This window comes from Colletotrichum destructivum, chromosome 1 (genome assembly GCF_034447905.1).
Source record: "Colletotrichum destructivum chromosome 1, complete sequence".
Taxonomy (NCBI): Eukaryota; Fungi; Ascomycota; class Sordariomycetes; order Glomerellales; family Glomerellaceae; genus Colletotrichum; species Colletotrichum destructivum.
The window spans coordinates 6,660,933-6,677,781 of record NC_085896.1 but is presented as its reverse complement, the minus strand read 5'-3'; the positions used below and the strand labels follow the sequence as shown (position 1 = coordinate 6,677,781).

Here is a 16,849-nt window from a genome sequence, read left to right as displayed (position 1 = left end):
TTTCCTTTCGAATCGTTCCTGGGCTGACTGTATGCTTGCTTCTGCTTCGGCGACCGCTGTGGCCACTGTATTGAAGGTTCCAATGATCGCTTGAGCTCCAATCCTCTGTATCCTGTTGATGACCTTCATCTGGGCTGCTCTGCACCTGTGTTTCCAGACGTTCGACGCATAATCTATTGTCGGTGCTACCGCCGCCACGAAGAGTTGCCTTGCCGTCGACGGAGATAGGCCCTTGAGTCGTCTCAGCTCCAGCACGGCTTCGAGGCCTTTCGACGCCGCTTCTGCCACGTGTTGCTTGAAATAGAGTTTGGTATCCATGATTACGCCTAAAACCTTTACGCGGTCTTTGGGCCTGACTGTGTCCCCTTTGATGTCGAAGGTTGAGTAATCTTCCGGTTGTCGCCAGTTACGGGTGAAGTGTATGATGGCCGTCTTGTCTGTTTCGAATGTCGCCCCGCTTCGTCGTTCCCAGTCGAGGGCTCGGTCAATGATGGCCTGGATCCCTTGTCGGTTCGCCTCTCGCGATGGTCCGGTGACCCATGCCGTATAGTCGTCTACAAATGCCAGCGATCCTCCATTCTCATCGATTTGGTGTTGGACCAAATCGGCGTTGAAGAAAAGGAACAGGACAGGCGACAGCGGTGAGCCCTGAGGTAGCCCAGCTTGAGGCAGGGAGCGGACCTCCGAGTCCTGGCCGTTGACCTGGATGCTTGCTGTCCGATGCGAACAGAACGCATCGACCCACTTCACCAGCTTTTCCGGGATCCCTCTCGCCTTGAGTCTCTGAAGCAGTCTCTCCTTGTACACCCCATTGTATGCGCCTTTGACGTCGAAGCTGACTAGACTGAGGACTTTTCTTTTCCTCCATGCTCTGTAGATGTACTCTTGGAGCAGAACCAGAGCCTGCTCTGCCGATCGCTGCTTCCGAGCCCCGAAGTGGTTTGTAGGCAGGAGCCCGTATGTCTCGACAGCATGCGATATCCTCTCGGCCATCACCGACTCAAGCACCTTCCCCAGCGTCGATAACAGCGAGATCGGTCGCCAGGCCTTCGCGATGGTGTAGTCGTCCTTGTTCGGTTTCTTCAGCGGAATGATCTTTGCATGCCTCCACTGCTTAGGCAATTCTCCTGCCTCCACCGAGGCTTGGAACAGCGCGTGGACCCGATGTTTCACTACGGGCCACGTCTGCTTCCACACGGCTACCGGCAACCCATCCTCTCCGGGTGCTTTCCACGGTTTCGACGCGAACAGCTGTCTCTCCACCTCTTCTAACGTGATAGCGGGGAAGGGCACGGGCGGCCGTTGTGGACGATGTCCCTCGTCGTCGATCCTATCCGGAAGCGGAGGGAAGAACGCAGTCAACAGCTCCTCCGCCTGTTCCCCGGTCTCTTCCGTCTTTGAACCGTCTGCTCTGATAAGCTGGGGGATCTTGTCGAACGAGGCCCCTTTGTCGGCGCATAGATACTTGGCTGCCTTCCAGATGTTCGTATCGTCGGCCAAGAACTCATGCCAGTGGTGCTTCTTCTGTTGTCGGATTGCGTCGTGGTACTGCTTCGCCGCCACCCGTGCTCGCTCCTCAAGATCCGGCGGACAGTGGCCAGCCCGTCTCTCCGCCCTCGCTCGGTTCCTCCAGAATGTGTGGATCCGGCGCAGCTGAGTGAGGTCGTCCGTCCACCACCTCTTTGCATACCTAGACGGTTTGGCCGTAGGCGTCAACGCCTCTACCGCTTCCACTACTGCCGACATGAGTCGGTCCGTCTGTTGTTGTACCGTGCCTCCTGTAGGAGTGCGTTGCAGCGTCGCCTCAATCCTGGCATTGATCGCCTTCCATGGAGCGTTCTTGAACAGAAGCCGGGGCTTGCCGTCCGTGTCTGGAGTCGCAATCTCAAACGTTGTCTCGATCGCTTGATGGTCCGATCCGTGGTCTGTCTCGTGCACAGCGCATCTTGTCATCATTCTTGCCAGCTCCTCCGACGCGATTGACAGATCAATCGTTGTTGCCGCGTCGTGCTTGTGCCACGTCTTCGTCCCTCGTGATAAGAGGCTTCTGAGTGACAAGTCGCTCATCAGTTCGATGATCGGATCCGCCTCTCCCTGCCTGTTCGCTGAGATGTCGTCCCCTCCCCATAGTTGGTCATGCCGATTGAAGTCTCCAATGAGGACCACGTCCACCACCTCGCCCGTGCCGCTTCTGGCTCCCGAGATGGCCTGCCGTAACAGGGCACACGCCTGTCGAAGCATCTCAGGTTCTTGTGCTGGAACATACACCGACACGACCAGCACTCGACGACCCGAGAGTCGAAGGATGGCTCCGGTCATGTCCGGTGACGGTATCGGCACTTGCTCCGCCTCGACCTCCTTGTTGACCCACAACATGCTCCTGATCCCCCATCGTCCCTCCTCTCTCCACGCCGTCGGAACCATCCTCGTCCACCTACTATGCCGCATCGGCACCGTCAAGACCTTGCCCTCTCTCTTCCACACCCATGGCTCTTGAACCGCTATGACTGTGAAGTCTCGCAGTTGCTCATCGTTCATCAGGCTTTCGTGTACTGCATCCTGTTTTCTCACGTTCAGTTGGAGAATCCGAAAGTTTTTACTCATGGAGAGATGGGTAGAGCTTCGGACACTTCTTGCTGAAAGACTCGTGCGGGCCGCCGCAGGGAACGCACTTCAGTACCGTCTCGCAACACTCCTTGTGGTGGTGGCCCTCCTTAGCACACCGTCCGCATACCAAGCGGTTCGGGCATCGGGACGCCTTGTGTGGGGCGATCTGCTGACATTGGAAGCACTGTTGTGGCTGAAACTGGGGTCTGAATACCCCCGTGGTTCCGGATTCTCCTCCTGCGTGGAAATAACCTTCCGAGATGAGCCTCCTGGCCTCACTGGCTTTGGTCAGGTAGACCGCCATCGATCCGTACGCTTTCGGGTTTTCCTTGTCGCTTAGCCACACGATCTTGGCGACGGTCGTTTCGTTTTCTTGGCTGAACTCTTCTGCTGCTTGGCTTCTGTACTTCCCTTTCTCCTCCCAGACTGCTGACCATCGCACGAAGTCTACCTTGATCGGGTATAGGTCGTCGTCCCGGACTCGCATACCCGGAGCGATTTTCGTCTCCGCGATTTGCTTGACCATTTGGTGTTCCGCGTCGTCTCGGCAGACGATTCTGACAAGATTCCCGTTTCTTGGGTTCACGGTGACGGCCTGACACCGCCATCCTGTATGCCCATCCGCACGCATCTCCTTTTCCACTGCCGCCCTGATCGTGCCCGCGTTGGGCTTGTTACCATCTTCCGCTTCAACTCGCGAGGTGTCGATCGTGCAGTACAGAGTGTCGGTTGCGTTGGGCGGTGTTGCGCCAGACGTACGGGTCTGCGCATCGCTGGCTTGGCTGTTTGGGATGGTTCGGGCAACGGCGGCATACGACGGACTGGGGCCGCTTTGCGCCGAAGCTCGAGTCGTAACTTCCTCGAGGCTTTCGCGTGTCTTGGTGTTATCGTCTTCCACTTGCTGCTTTAGCGCCTGCAGATCGCCGCGGACCATCTGCAGCTCGTCCTTGATTGACCGGAGTTCCTCGTTCGCCGATCGTAGTTCGCCTGTGGCTTGTCGGAGCTCGGCCTCGATATCCTTGTTTCGCAGTTCCGAGTTCTTCCATGCATTAAAAACAACTTGGAGGGATGCATGAAGCTCTTTCATCTGCTTTCCCATGGCCAGGAGCAGTGTTCTGTCGTCAACCTCGGCGGTCTTGGCTCGTCCTTTCGCGGCTGATGCGCCCCTGGTGGTCGCCTTCCGCACGCCGTTTCCAGCCAACTCGTTCGGTTCTGCGTTTCCATCATCGGCAATCTCTTGGTTCTCTTCGTTCAGTCGGGCTTTGGTCGTTGGTTTACGTAGCCGTCGCAGTGGCCGCTCCGTTCCGCTGACTTCTTCCTCATCAGGCGCGACGTTGATCGTGTCCGCCTCCATGTTTCACAACACGGGACGCGCCGAAAGTGGGTTCACTAGCGCCGCGCCACGCGTCTCGGTTCCGCTCCTTCCTCACAACACCCAAACGACTCTCAACAACGACAAAAGATGATAATAAGCTCGCAAGTCCCACTAGATGCAGTCAGATGTCTTGTTTCTGTAGATAGATAGATCCTCGTGCAGTACAGCAGGTCCGTTGACGCTAATTACAAGGGTCAAGCCACTAATAGCTAGCCACACGGGCCACTATCACTGGTCGTCACCTTTGGCTTCGTATGAAAAACTACCAGTTTACCTCGGACTGCACTGGGCCGGCTATCACATCGTATGAAAGACATGGGCTGGGTGGGTGTATTAAGAACGACCAGCCATGGCAATGTGCTGGCTTATTAGTCTGCGTCATTGGACGGTGAAACGTAATCAGCCGCCAAAGAAGCAAATAGCTACAGTAGAGCGCCCTACGAACAAAATTGTACGAGTTCAACATCTGGATCACTCAGACCGAACCCCTCCTTACTCCGGTTGATGCCTGGGTAGAGACGCCCCTCAATCATCTGCGTGAGGTTGCAGGAGCATTTGTGATAAAAGCCCGGGGAGTATCCACTAGTCGAGCGAAACTCACGCAACCCCTCCTCAACCGCGGCCAGCTCATAGCCAAGGTATGGTTCTTGTGGTGTCGGATACAGGAGTTGATGGTCACGCATATTCTTCGTAAGGCTGCCAAGAAGAAAGGCAGAACACTCAAAGCTGCACCCCGCTGATCCACGACACAGTGATGACAACAGGTTGGCGAGCACCTTGGATATAGAGTTGATCCCGTCCTGTCGGCGCCAGTCAATAGCTTCTGTTGAAGTCAGCAACAGAAGTTGTGGCAAAAAAAGTCGCTTACCAACAAGACGTGGCGGGATGGGCAACTCGAGTGTTGGGATAGGGCCCTTGCTCTTTTGCACGGCTGTCTTGGTGACGGCTTGGAATACAGTGTCCTGCTGAAGGATGATGGAGATCGAGAGCCAAAGCACCAACTCACGGTTACACTCAGATGGGAGTTGAGGCTTCAGGGCTTCGACCCACATGTCCGAGAAGAACGCAATTGCGTCGTGACATTTGTAGTAGTCGATCAGGACTGCAACTTTTGCCAGAGTCTCAAGATCAACACGGCGAGGAATTTCTTTGGTTCTTCCGTGAATAATCCGCAACAAAAGAAGCAGAGCATCGACGTCCCAGTCCGACGCATCAAATTGGCAACGGCCATCCAGTCGGATGGTTGTAGCCTTCCTCCAACGGCTGCTGAGCTGAGTCTTGAAGTAGTCCGACGCTAGGGAAAGGTGCCGGGAGGAGACCAGGAATGAAACCTCCGGTTCCAACACGACGTCGTCCTGAAGGGGTGTTTTGTGGTTAGGAGACTCCCCGTCCGTGGAGGTGCAGAACTTTAGGGGTACTGGCATCGTCACTTGCTCCGAATCATCGACTGAAGGGGGTCCGACTGCAAGTGCCTCCGAATCCGTGGCGTGTTCCGTGGCGTGTTCTGTGGCGAGAGAGATGCCGTGGTCCAAGCTTTGGCTACTCTCCTGTGCCGTCTTCTTCGCCATTCTCTTCATCTTTTTCTTTTTCGTTTTTTTGGACTGCGCTACGTCGTCGATGTCTTTCTCCTTCTTGTTTGCAGTAGAAATAGCGGCCCAGAAAGTTTCATCTTTTTCGGGCTCTCGTTCCGAAGAGATGGGCTGGTCCCAATCCGACCAGAAAAGCACACTTCTGTATGGCGTTAGGTATCAACACCCCTTATCTTCAGGTCAGGGGGCAAAAGCCGAACCGCAAATTCAGTTTGTGGAAGCTGGCTTCTGCAGACATGTTCCAATCAGCAAACGGCGCGTTTGGATTCCGTAGGGTGAGCACAACGTCGCCATCTGGATCGAGCTCGTGGAAAGCCTCGTCAGGCATGGTGCTGTATTGTGCGAAGGCTTGTTGCTTGGATGTTTCGTAAGTAATCGGGCTTGATGATGTCGAGTCTTACCCTATGCAACGAGTTGTCTTATGATCGGGCGTCAGGCACCCGTCGTCAATCTAAGAAGTGCGTCGCTAGGTTTCTGTGTTCTCCGAATGGTAGTCCTTTTGGCTTCAGCGTCCATACGAATTAGCCCGCCCCATGCCTACCATTTTATCAGACATAGTCCACCAAAAGTTCTCGGTCTCAGATTGTGCCTGAGAAGGTCGCATCATCTTTGCTGATTGGTCATGTAACAAGCGAGATCTCAACATTGGCCCAACAGTCGTTAGCCGGCCAATCGCACAAAATCACAGGACAAACTGACGTGGTCTTCAGCTTCGGACTGGCATACGCCCGCAATCCTTCACCGATTCCATCCGCTGATTGACTTGACTGGCGGCGATTCGCCCGGTCCAGTCACCGGATGCCACCCTCCTTGGCCAAATTGCGCCAGAGACGAGGGGGAGGAGTTCACAGGGGTCAAGTCGAAGTGCACTGTCACTCAACAGCGGAGCATTCCATGTTGGCCTTTTCCTGGTGAAGGTCAGCGTGAACGAAGCCGATACCCCGCTGGGAAGTGCTATGTCACTTGCAGGCAGCTGGAGTCTTACAAGTCCTCAAATGGCTTGTGACAAGTGCATTCGACCAGAGGGCTATGGAGTTCGGCTCAAGTAGGGTAGGGAGGCCTCTCTTGACTGTAACGAATGATAGACATCAAAACTGGCCACAGCGGCGGTGAGTGGCGATCTGGTACCTTTGCAGTCTACTGAAGTAGATACACTCCAGAGAATGTAAAGCTTACACTCTTTCTGCTCCTGTATGTACAAGCCGTATAAGAGTATGACCCTCGGCCGCAAATCTCCTGCGCACCGTTGAGGTCGCAGCAGCATGGGCGGTGCGAGGTTTACGGGTTGGTGGTATGCAGGAGACAGGCGGCCGTGGCAGCGGGGTAGCCTCTTTCTAATTCCGCTTGGGTTGCACTTCCACGCGTGTGGCGAATGGCCGCGTCACGTTTGGCGTTGGGCGCCAAGATTTTGCTGGGGGTGAACCTATGCAGACGAACACTCTTCGTCTCATGCCTTTGATAGAGACTTCCACCTGCTCTGATTGTATTGTCTGTGCCTCACCGTTCTGCCGCCCTTGGGGAACATGTTTGATTTCCCGCCAAATCATCTGCCCATTTTGCACTTCACCCCGTTTGGCCTTCGTCCTCAGCGCCACGTTGCAACCTCACAGCTCATCAGGATGGCCATAATCAGCGTGGACCCGGTACGCAACGAAACAGCTTTTCTTCATCTTCCAACTTGAATACATGTCCAACCACTGCCGATCGTGGCGGTCGGTGGGCTCAACACCCATGGAATACCAAAGTGACTAATAGTTAATCAGCAGCGAGAAGACCAGTTCGCTCTACCCCAGAAGTTGCTGTGAATGCCCTAGTCAATTTCGCGCCCGTTTTTCGATGGTGTGGAGCTCCGGGTGTGGAGCTCCGGGTGTGCACTGCTGATGTACCGGTACTCTCAGCGAGCGCGCAAGCCCTATCCTATTGGACCCTCACAGCCCCCGATACCACCAGCCAACATGCTCAGCGTCCCGCTTGAAGCTGCACGTAGCTGCATCGGCCGCTGGGTCGTATGTGGCCAGCCGCCCTACTACCACCGATATCGGCACAATGCCTGGATCAGGAGCGAGGACTGGTGGCAGGGGTCTGAACCAATGGACGTCGGTTCTATGCGCTTGCCGACGGGCATCTATTAGGCCATGTACCAGAGAGCTTGCCACGAACACTCGGCTCTATTGGTCAGCTTGGACAGTGGCGGCACACCGCTAGGCGGCAGCCTCGGTCTTTCCCCGCATCATCATCAGATTCTCACAATTGTGACAATCTTGCAACTGTTCGTAGATTCGTCAATTACGCCCTTCTCTTGTGCATTGAAACTGTCGACGCGATGGCAGAAAACGTACTACGAGTTTCGGGGCTGTCGGCTTTGTGTAACTCTGTCCACACGGCTAGCCTCTCGGTTTCCAAGACCGTCAAGGAGTACCATAAGCATCCCAAACTTATCCGCGACCTTGTCAAACAGTGCAAGGCGTTCAGCGAAGTTCTCAGCCTGCTTACGAGCGAAACAAGACTCGTAGGCCGGCGCGGGAAGGCAAGACGGCATGGGTCAATGACCAGCATGGCGGCAGCCAAGTGCGGAGCGGGCGCTTCGACGCAGCAACAAGTTCGCTTCTTCCGGGCCCTCGCCCGGCATTCTATTCTACAAGCCCAGGTCAGGGTCGCAGCGGACCGGTTGCAGAAGGGAATAGCGGCCCAAGGCGGTGGTAGCGGTGTAAGCGGGGCAGCTTAGAGGCTCCGTGTCGGATGCACGCCGGCCTGCCTCCTTCGTTGGATCGCTCAAGGAAGCAAAAAGACAGACATAGCAAGGAGAAATAGAATGTTTCAGTTGAAAATCAAATTCTTACTATCACTTGCGCGGTAGAAGGCGCGTGGGCCATACAACACACTCTCCGCCCAGCGAAGAAAGTTGTAGATAGGCCCCTACCGTACGTTGGCCAATCAATGTGCCGGTACTGGATGGATGGGTGGTTCGGGGTTGCAGCTGGTCACTTCCTCTTGCATACGCAGCCATAACCCCCCGCCGGGTCGTTCCAACAGCCAAGGTTGGGGCACATTGGCTGTCACCAGCGGCTTTGCGCGAAGACTTTGATAGAGATCAGGTCCGCTTCAAAAACGGAGTGTTCGCACAATGGAGGTAGGCGCCTCCCATGGGCAACCGCACCTACCTTCACAAGTCCCACTAGCAACAGCCTACAAACTCATGGAACCAGGTGAGGAAAGCTACAAAAAACCCAGTAATTTCCCCAATAGAATAAAAAATTCATCTTACAAATACCTTCTGACCCTTAGTGGCACCAACAACACAATGACAACTTCCCAGCCCACTTGCGCCAACTGGGCGCCAGACATCACCAAGTGCAGCAATATTGGCAGGTTCGCTTGCAAGAACTGCCTCCTCGTCACGGTGGGTACCTCATTGTAAGAATTTCTTCTGTCTGCTAACTCAGCCTTTCTCTAGTACTGTGGCCCCGAGTGTCAGAAGTCTCACTGGACTATCCACAAGCTCGACTGCAAATCTCGTCTTGGAAAGGAGAATTGGCAGCCCGACTGGGTCTTGGAGAGCAGAGCCCCGGACTTCGTCGGAGATGGCCCCCCCCAACTGGCCTACGGAGGCGGGAAGTACCTTTGGGGCAACGTTCCAGCTTTCGACATCCTCCATCTCTGTGCAAACGAAGGCATCGCATACGACGAGAAGCTGCCCCTCTTGTGTGCTGGCGAGTACCACGATCGGCAAGCTTCGAGTTGAGTCTAACTCATCACAAACAGCCTCCGGAGACCTTCGAAACATCGTCAAGACTATCGCCCAGCTCCCTGATAGCTACACTCAGCCCATCGAGGTGACTTTGAACGACCGCGATTTGGATATTGTCGCCCGCAATGTCATCATGATTCTCATTGCCCTCGTGGTGGATGACGCTGACGTCGCAGCCGATTGCATCATTCACGTCTGGTACTCTGCTCTACTCCGCAAATCCGACCTCGATATCATCCGGTATCGCATCCGACCAATCCTCGAGGACGTCTGTCACAAGCTACAGGGAAAGGGCGCCAAGAACTTCCACGCAAAGACGTGGACGTTCGGTCAGCGGTCTCTAAGACTCGTGCTGGAAAAGTCTGCGTGGGACGCCCTCTTAACTTTCACCGACGCCCCCAGGGGTCTGACGGCTGATCGGGCGAATGAGATTCGCAAAGCCGTCACCCTCACTGATAGCAGGAAGGACTATCGTGACCGTCATCTTCTGTTCCAGTCCCCATCTCATCGAATTGCCCTTACACGCTTCCGCGAGGACGGACTCCTGCTTCCATTTGGAGCTCCGCGGGATGCCTTTCGGCACCCCAACCCGTGAGTAACAGATTTTCTTCACCAGTAGAACAAAAGGTGTGCCTAACAAGCATTAGAACCATTTACCAAAAAGCGAATTGGCCCATGCACGATAATGCCGACCCTCTCAACGGATGGTCTGCGAAGGAAGTTCAAGAGACTTCGACCGGACCTGCAACCGCAGACATCTACGGCAAGCTCTTCATCAGCCTTCGTACAGTGCTTCGGGCCTTTCTCTGTCGCCTTTTAACTTCGCAGATCTCATTTAATCTGTTCCAAATGGATGCATCTGCTCTTCCCAAGTTCCTAGAGAACAGCCACTTCAGCCGAATTGAGGTAAGTAGGCGTTGCCACTTCCAGTACGGGGAACGTCCTACGCTGAAATGGCTCATACAGGTTTCTAACATCTCGGACGCTGGATATCTCGGGATCCATCATACGCTCAACCTGATGGTTCCTCTCCTTCAGAGCCCTCTCGTCAACCACCACGCGACGCTGATCACACTGTTCATGAATGCTGTGGATGAGAATGCCACCGAAATGGAAATGCTCGCAGACATGAAGGCGGGAGGCCTGGTATCGAAGCGCGTCTACAAGTACCTCTCGCTTACAGGTGAATCACTCACTCACTACGATACCACGATCTACAAGATCATGGCCGCTCGGGATTGCGTCGCGACCCATGACCACATTTTTGACCGGTAGGTAGCATTGGTGAAGCTGTTTATTTATTGGTTGCCGTGTATGCTGACTACGATCCGAGGTATGCTGCGAAACTCATGTTCTCGCAGATTGCTCGGCTGGCCGGGGCCGCGATGAAAAGTAGCCATACGGTGATCGAGAAGTGGCCGTTCAGATTGAAGCTGCGGCCCGGACAGAGCGGTGCTCAGGGAGAGTTTGACCGTCTTCTGGGAGGAGGAGTTTCAAGTAAGGAGCGTTACGTAGAGTGGAAGAGAGTTTGTTTGTTGGATGATTGATCGGCCTCTAGTGGCTGGTAAAAAGGAGCGACTTCTTGCTCCGGGCTCATGTCCAATCGTATTTCTAACATAACAAAACGGCTCTGTGATGGATGAAATTGGAAAATCAAAGGACGTTGTCCTGGCCGTCGGTGATTTCCTAGTCGTCATGTTGCAGTGGCCGAGCCAATTGCATTGCCTGTCTAACTATCTCCCGATCTGGAGTGTCACAGGCTGGGTTCGCACAGAATGGTAGAGTCACTGACGGGCAGGTAGGGAGGGGTCAGTTGGTTGTGTTATTTCGACCTGCCCCCCTTATACAGGGGGGCAGAGGCGCTCGCCTTTTCTACCAAAACGTTCTCCTCACGAGCAAATGATCCTCCGACCCCTTTCGTTGAGGCGCTAGTGGTCCCCCGGTGCCCCCCCCCCCCCGGTGACCTCCACCTACGGCCTGTGTTTCCTGTCCCGTACCTCATCGCCTTAGTCCAATGGCCTGACCGTCCGGCCCTGACATAGAGTATCTTTTTTATGGAGAGTGAGAAAAGATTCCAAGCGGATGGTAAAATGCTTGTGTTCATCCTTCTTGCATCGTCAAGTATCTTGCAGCTCAAAATCAAAAATGTTCTCTTTGAACCAAGGCCAGTATACACCCTCACACCACCAGGCCAAGTACTGGACCGCGCGGATGACTTGACATGTGCCGAGTGCTGGCCAGGTAGAACCGATTGGCTGCTCAGTCCATAGCGTCTAAAAGGCAGTCAGTCAACAAACCATCCTCTTATATAGGATCTTCGAACTACGTACCGTCTCGTCACCTTTGCGAGTAGATGCCACAAAGAACCAGTCATTACCCTGAACGATCAGTCTTGGTAAGAAGTCCAGACCGTCAAGCGTCATGACCTTGCTGGCGCGTCTTCTGGCGAGAAACTTCCACTGCGCGGCGTGCCAGGTGCCAATCTGTTCCAACTCGTTCATTTCACAAGAGCAAGGTCTCGAATCGACGTCGGTACACCGCTACAGAGCAAATGGGGCGAGATAAAGCCTAAGCCAACATGAAAATACCTTGGCCTAACCATGGAAACAGCACATCGATGAAATAGAGCGCAAAGTCTCAAAGACCATAGCAGCCATCGGCAGCCTAGGAAGCTCCACCTGAGGAGTCAGAGCAAGGGAAATGCGGAACATCTACCAAGGGGTAGCAATACCACAAATAATGCAGTTAAATAACCTCCCCGGCTACCTTTCCGGAATCAGTTGGTCCCTCCCGTTAAATGGATGGCACTTCACTCTTGGCTGCACGATCCTATGGTACAAAGGTACTGAAGATATCCAGTTCGTCGCCTACCGCTGTGGCAGCCTCCTTGGTATGTCCACTTCGATTCGCAAGGCCGCGATGCGGGCCGTTTCGATGAGCGGCCAACTGAGCGTCTCCATGCTGTGCTTCGTGCGGCCTACAAGCTCACACAAGCTGAGAATCGACGTGGTCCTATTGTCGTTATCTTCTTTGGGAGTTTTGGGTTGCACAATCTTAGCTGCCACCCTGTCAACCTCGACCAAGTTTTTGAACTGTTTAGTCACTGCTCAGGCGAGGGGTGCGGCGCTGTGCTAGCTCATAACGAACTGCGATGCGGAGTATTTTCTTCATATTGGTTTCTAGTGGGTCAGTCATCTCATTCTTGAAAGCTGTAGACTGAAGGCAAGATTTGCTGAGACTCGCGGCGTAAAATCATGAGCCTTGGTTGAGCCATACTCCCATGATGGATAACCGACGCTTCCTCGATTCTAGATACGGAATACGCAATCTATTTTCAGTAAGATTCTGAGACTTGAAATACTGTCTGGCCCCGTTAACTTGCCTTCAAGCATTGTACAACCGACTGAAACCCCTTTCTGGATTGCTCTAGCTCAGCAATCAGTTGAGTAGTCGTTCTGACATGCTTCTTCCGCAGGCAAAGATCTTCCAACCTTGATCTACATATCTCCAACGAGGAGAGCAACGTTTCAATTCCAATGATCGTCTGCTCCAACGTTTCAATCACAGCGGGGCGCTTCCATCTTGTATATGGCTCATAAATTTCCTCAAACAAACGGAGTAAGTCTGGCTCATTGTCTGGCCTGTGCCGTAGAGCGGAAGGGTGAAATCCTTTCACTACCCATACTCTGTGGCCTTGGATGTCGATTGGACTGGCTCGCTTCGCGACCGCATCTTTGATTGTCGAACCAAGTTGTCGCGCCACTAGGTTTGATGCCCGTCTCCGCACTTCTTGTCCAGCTTCACTGTATCCCTGGGTTGCACATTGGCAGCTCAGGATTACTCTAGGCTTCAAGATCGCTAAAATACTTTCCGTCAAGTCGTAAGAAGCTTCGACGGCCTCATATCTCGTTGTCTCATCCATTGCCTGCAAGTCGCCATCGCTAAAAAAGCTGCAGACGTCAAGAATGGGGACTTGAGGAATAGAAAGGTGGGAGGTGGCGAGCTGTTCAGAGATCCAATTGAGTGTATAGCCTTGGATCATTTCCTCAAACGCCATGTCGTGTGTATTGGATGGGTTGTGCAGCAGGATGAGTGGCAACTGACGCCAGCCTTGGAGTAGGCGGCTGAAGTTGTTCCACACCTCAGACCTTATCCCCCATTGATCCCGGAACTCTAGAGCTGGTGCAAAACAGGGGTGGTCTTCCGTTATGAGCTCCCACTCGGATGTTTTCTGCAAGTTTCTTTCTATGACATAGTCAATGACACGCGCACGTGTAATTGGGGCGTCTAGGATTGACAGCCCAAGGAATGATTCGGTGATATTACGGGTCTGAGCTAAGTGGCAATTCTGTGTTAGTTTTCTTTTAAAGAAATTGGCCTGGCTGATATAGTATGTACTTGCCCTCGATATTTGAGTTATGGGGTGCTAGAGATCCAAGAGCCATTGCGGAAGTATTTTGATATTTCTGGACGGGTCTTCGATTCAAAGATTCAAGAATGCTATACTTGTTTGGAGAAGAAAGTGGTGAATCAAGGTATAACCGTACCAGCCGGCGAGAAGAGAAGTTATATGTCTTTCAGCATGGCAAATAGGCTTTAACGTTAGCACCACAATGCCACCTACCATGTGATAACAACACGAAAGTTGACCTGAAACCGAACCTACTGTATAGAATTCGTTTACAGAGTTAAGTTCAACTCGGTTCAGCTTCCTTGTTTGGCCCTGAATGTGAGGTGACTTTCGGAATAAAAACTTTCAGAACCTTTGGGAAAACTCATCAATCACGGTTTCCACTCTGACACATGCCTGAAGTCAAGCTGTTGGAATCGTGCCTGCCATCCTGGGGCTTGGAATGAGTCCGGCCCGGGGAAATAAGTCAAAGCACCCACTTTTCGGCCGGAGTTTTACACCAAAACTATTACTTTTCACTAACGTGGCTGATAAGCGAGTCGATCAGACAAGCGAGTCGATCACCCAACCGCGATCATACCATCTTCCCGCTTTCAACACACGTCCATCGACCATAAAGAATGTCGTCATCAAACAAAGAAGCGCAATTGATCCTAGCGGTTCAAGCGATTAAAAACACTCCAAATCTTAGTATTCGAGCTGCAGCACGGATCTATTCAGTACCCTTCACAACATTACGCGACCGACTTAATGGAAAACCTTCGCGACGCGACATCATGCCGAAATCACGGAATTTGACGCTGCTTGAAGAAGAGAAGCTAGTTAAGTACATTCTTGACCTAGATGCCCGATCGTTTCCTCCCCGGATCAGTGGTGTTGAAGAAATGGCCAATCACCTGCTTGCCGACCGTGGCGCGCGACCGGTTGGGAAGCGCTGGGTGTCGAACTTCATCAAACGACAACCACAGCTTCGGACGCGTTTTTTTCGCAAGTATGACTACAAGAGAGCCCAATGCGAAGATCCACAGGCTATTTGCAGCTGGTTTGCCCTTGTGAAGAACACAATCGTAAAGTACGGTATCCAAGAGTCTGATATCTACAACTTTGATGAGACTGGTTTCATGATGGGCCAGATCGCAGCTGGCATGGTTGTAACGAGTGCTGAAAGGCGATCAAACACGAAAATGGTGCAGCCTGGTAATCGGGAATGGGTTACAGCTATCCAAGCCATAAGTTCGTCAGGCTACAGCGTCCCGCCATACATCATCGTTGCAGGCCATTATCACCTCTCAACCTGGTACACTGAAACAGATCTCCCACACGACTGGGTTATCGCAACATCTGAAAACGGATGGACAACAAACGAGATAGGCCTAAATTGGGTCAAACACTTCGATCGTCATTCAAAGCCACGTGCAAGAGGTCCTCATCGCCTCCTCATCGTCGATGGGCATGAAAGCCACCACTCCGCAGGTTTTGAGCTATATTGTCAGGAAAGTAACATCGTCACACTCTGTATGCCGGCTCATTCATCTCATCTACTTCAGCCCTTAGATGTAGGATGCTTTGGGCCTCTCAAAACGGCGTACGGTCGACAAATTGAGGATAAGATGCGGCGAGGTGTAACCCATATTACGAAGGAAGACTTCTTTCCAGCGTTTCGTGAGGCCTTTACACAAGCACTTACGGGAAAGAATATCCAGGGAGGTTTCAGAGGCTCCGGGCTTGTCCCTCTGAGTGCAGAAAGTGTATTATCAAAGCTGGACGTCAAGTTACACACTCCAACGCCTCCAGGATCACTTCCAACAACACCGCTCCCTTGGGTTTCCAGGACACCAAACAACCCAACAGAAGCAACTTCTCAGTCAACACTGATCAAGGATCGAATTGCCCGTCATCAAAATAGCTCCCCAACACCTATCAATAACGACGTTGACTATATTCTTAAAGGAACACTAGGAATAATGCATGAGAATGCATTCCTGAGGGCGGAGAACAAAACTCTTCGAGAGGAAAACAGCACACTAAGCCGACGTCGGAGAGCTAAGAAAACGCGTCTCCAGCAAGGAGGAAGTCTTACTGTAGCTGATGCAGAGGATATACAGTCGCAGAGGGACGCAACAGCACAGGTTTATGAGGAAACGCGTCGGAGGAGTGGTCGTAAGCCAAGGACTGAATCGGGTCAACGACGGTGTGGCGTGTGCGGAAACACAGGACACAATGCGCGAACGTGTCAGTTTGATGTAGAAACGACTGAGGAAGAGAATTCTTAGTAGCGTTAATTGATTTAGTGGTGTTGATATTGATGTCTTCTTGGGTTTGTAATGTAGTCGTGGTTGGGTGGGTGATCGACTCGCTTGTCTGATCGACTCGCTTATCAGCCACGTTATACCCTTCTACTACAGTAATAACGTAGGTGATAAGCGAGTGAAACAGACAAGCGAGTGAAACAGTGTTACGGTCGGCTTTCCGTCGTAGTGTCTATTAGCAGAAGCTGAGGCTGCGAAGCTGGTAACAGTGCTGTAAGTCGTGCTGAGGGAATCATGTCTTCAGAGGGTACGGTGATCAGTCGTATACTCAACAAAGGGCTTGGAACGTTGGTCACTAGTGAAGGGTGCCGAGAGTATCCGAGGGGATAATCACAAAGTTGATTGTTGAAGAGCTACAGGCCAGCCAGAATGACAGATGCCTGAACCAGCCTGCCGCCTATCGACCTCTCCACTTGGCGACTCCCTCATCCTGCGCATATCGCAACCCGTATCCTGCTGGCCGAACTCTTCGAACACGCCCGCGCCATCCCGCACCAGTATTATATCCATCCGTCCCATATTCTTCGCACCAAGAAGGTCGCATACGAGGAGGCGAACACCAGGTCGATGTTGTCGGTTGGTTCTCTGCGGTCGGATACGCCTAGGGTAGCTCAACAGGTGCGTACTGATCGCAGACGATGCCAAGGACATTAGTAATACGCTGAATACGTCGTGAAGAAGCTTAAGGGGCGCTGTGGTCGCCAGGCACATGTCGGGACGGAAAGGTGGGTCGAACTGAGAGGACAGTGGCCATGTTGGAGGCGGTCGTGGATCGTCAGTTGCTGATGATGATGATGATGTATTTAACGT

The 16,849-nt window shown here is 52.9% G+C and overlaps 4 protein-coding genes across 4 annotated transcripts; 1 reads left to right on the top strand and 3 right to left on the bottom strand.

Annotated features, from left to right (window-relative positions):
• Window positions 1-4,419: 4,419 nt before the first annotated feature.
• Window positions 4,420-5,899, bottom strand: CDEST_02023 (Putative SKP1/BTB/POZ domain superfamily protein; the record flags this gene model as incomplete). The annotated part of the gene is made up of 3 exons (XM_062918182.1): window positions 4,420-4,805; window positions 4,851-5,713; window positions 5,772-5,899. 3 exons carry the CDS (start codon window positions 5,897-5,899, stop codon window positions 4,420-4,422), a joined length of 1,377 nt encoding a protein of 458 aa, XP_062774233.1.
• Window positions 5,900-8,527: 2,628 nt separating this feature from the next.
• CDEST_02022 (Putative Zinc finger, MYND-type) lies at window positions 8,528-10,996 on the top strand. The gene is made up of 7 exons (XM_062918181.1): window positions 8,528-8,777; window positions 8,857-8,971; window positions 9,026-9,281; window positions 9,334-9,910; window positions 9,967-10,225; window positions 10,286-10,590; window positions 10,653-10,996. Exons 2-7 carry the CDS (start codon window positions 8,873-8,875, stop codon window positions 10,864-10,866), a joined length of 1,710 nt encoding a protein of 569 aa, XP_062774232.1. The 5' UTR covers window positions 8,528-8,777; window positions 8,857-8,872; the 3' UTR covers window positions 10,867-10,996.
• Window positions 10,997-11,436: 440 nt separating this feature from the next.
• Window positions 11,437-11,820, bottom strand: CDEST_02021 (Putative PD-(D/E)XK nuclease; the record flags this gene model as incomplete). Its single annotated transcript, XM_062918180.1, has 2 exons — window positions 11,437-11,592; window positions 11,650-11,820. The coding sequence occupies 2 exons, from the start codon at window positions 11,818-11,820 to the stop codon at window positions 11,437-11,439; spliced, it is 327 nt and encodes a 108-aa protein (XP_062774231.1).
• Window positions 11,821-12,691: 871 nt separating this feature from the next.
• Window positions 12,692-13,946, bottom strand: CDEST_02020 (uncharacterized protein; the record flags this gene model as incomplete). The annotated part of the gene is made up of 2 exons (XM_062918179.1): window positions 12,692-13,649; window positions 13,944-13,946. The coding sequence occupies 2 exons, from the start codon at window positions 13,944-13,946 to the stop codon at window positions 12,693-12,695; spliced, it is 960 nt and encodes a 319-aa protein (XP_062774230.1). The 3' UTR covers window position 12,692.
• Between the last annotated feature and the right edge of the window lie 2,903 nt (window positions 13,947-16,849).

Excerpts from the sequence above, each read along its gene's own strand:
- CDEST_02022 (XM_062918181.1), top strand. The coding sequence starts at position 8,873 with ATGACAACTTCCCAGCCCACTTGCGCCAACTGGGCGCCAGACATCACC. Across the intron at positions 8,972-9,025 it reads AGAACTGCCTCCTCGTCACG|TACTGTGGCCCCGAGTGTCA; the intron begins GTGGGTACCTCA and ends GCCTTTCTCTAG. Across the intron at positions 9,911-9,966 it reads GCCTTTCGGCACCCCAACCC|AACCATTTACCAAAAAGCGA; the intron begins GTGAGTAACAGA and ends AACAAGCATTAG.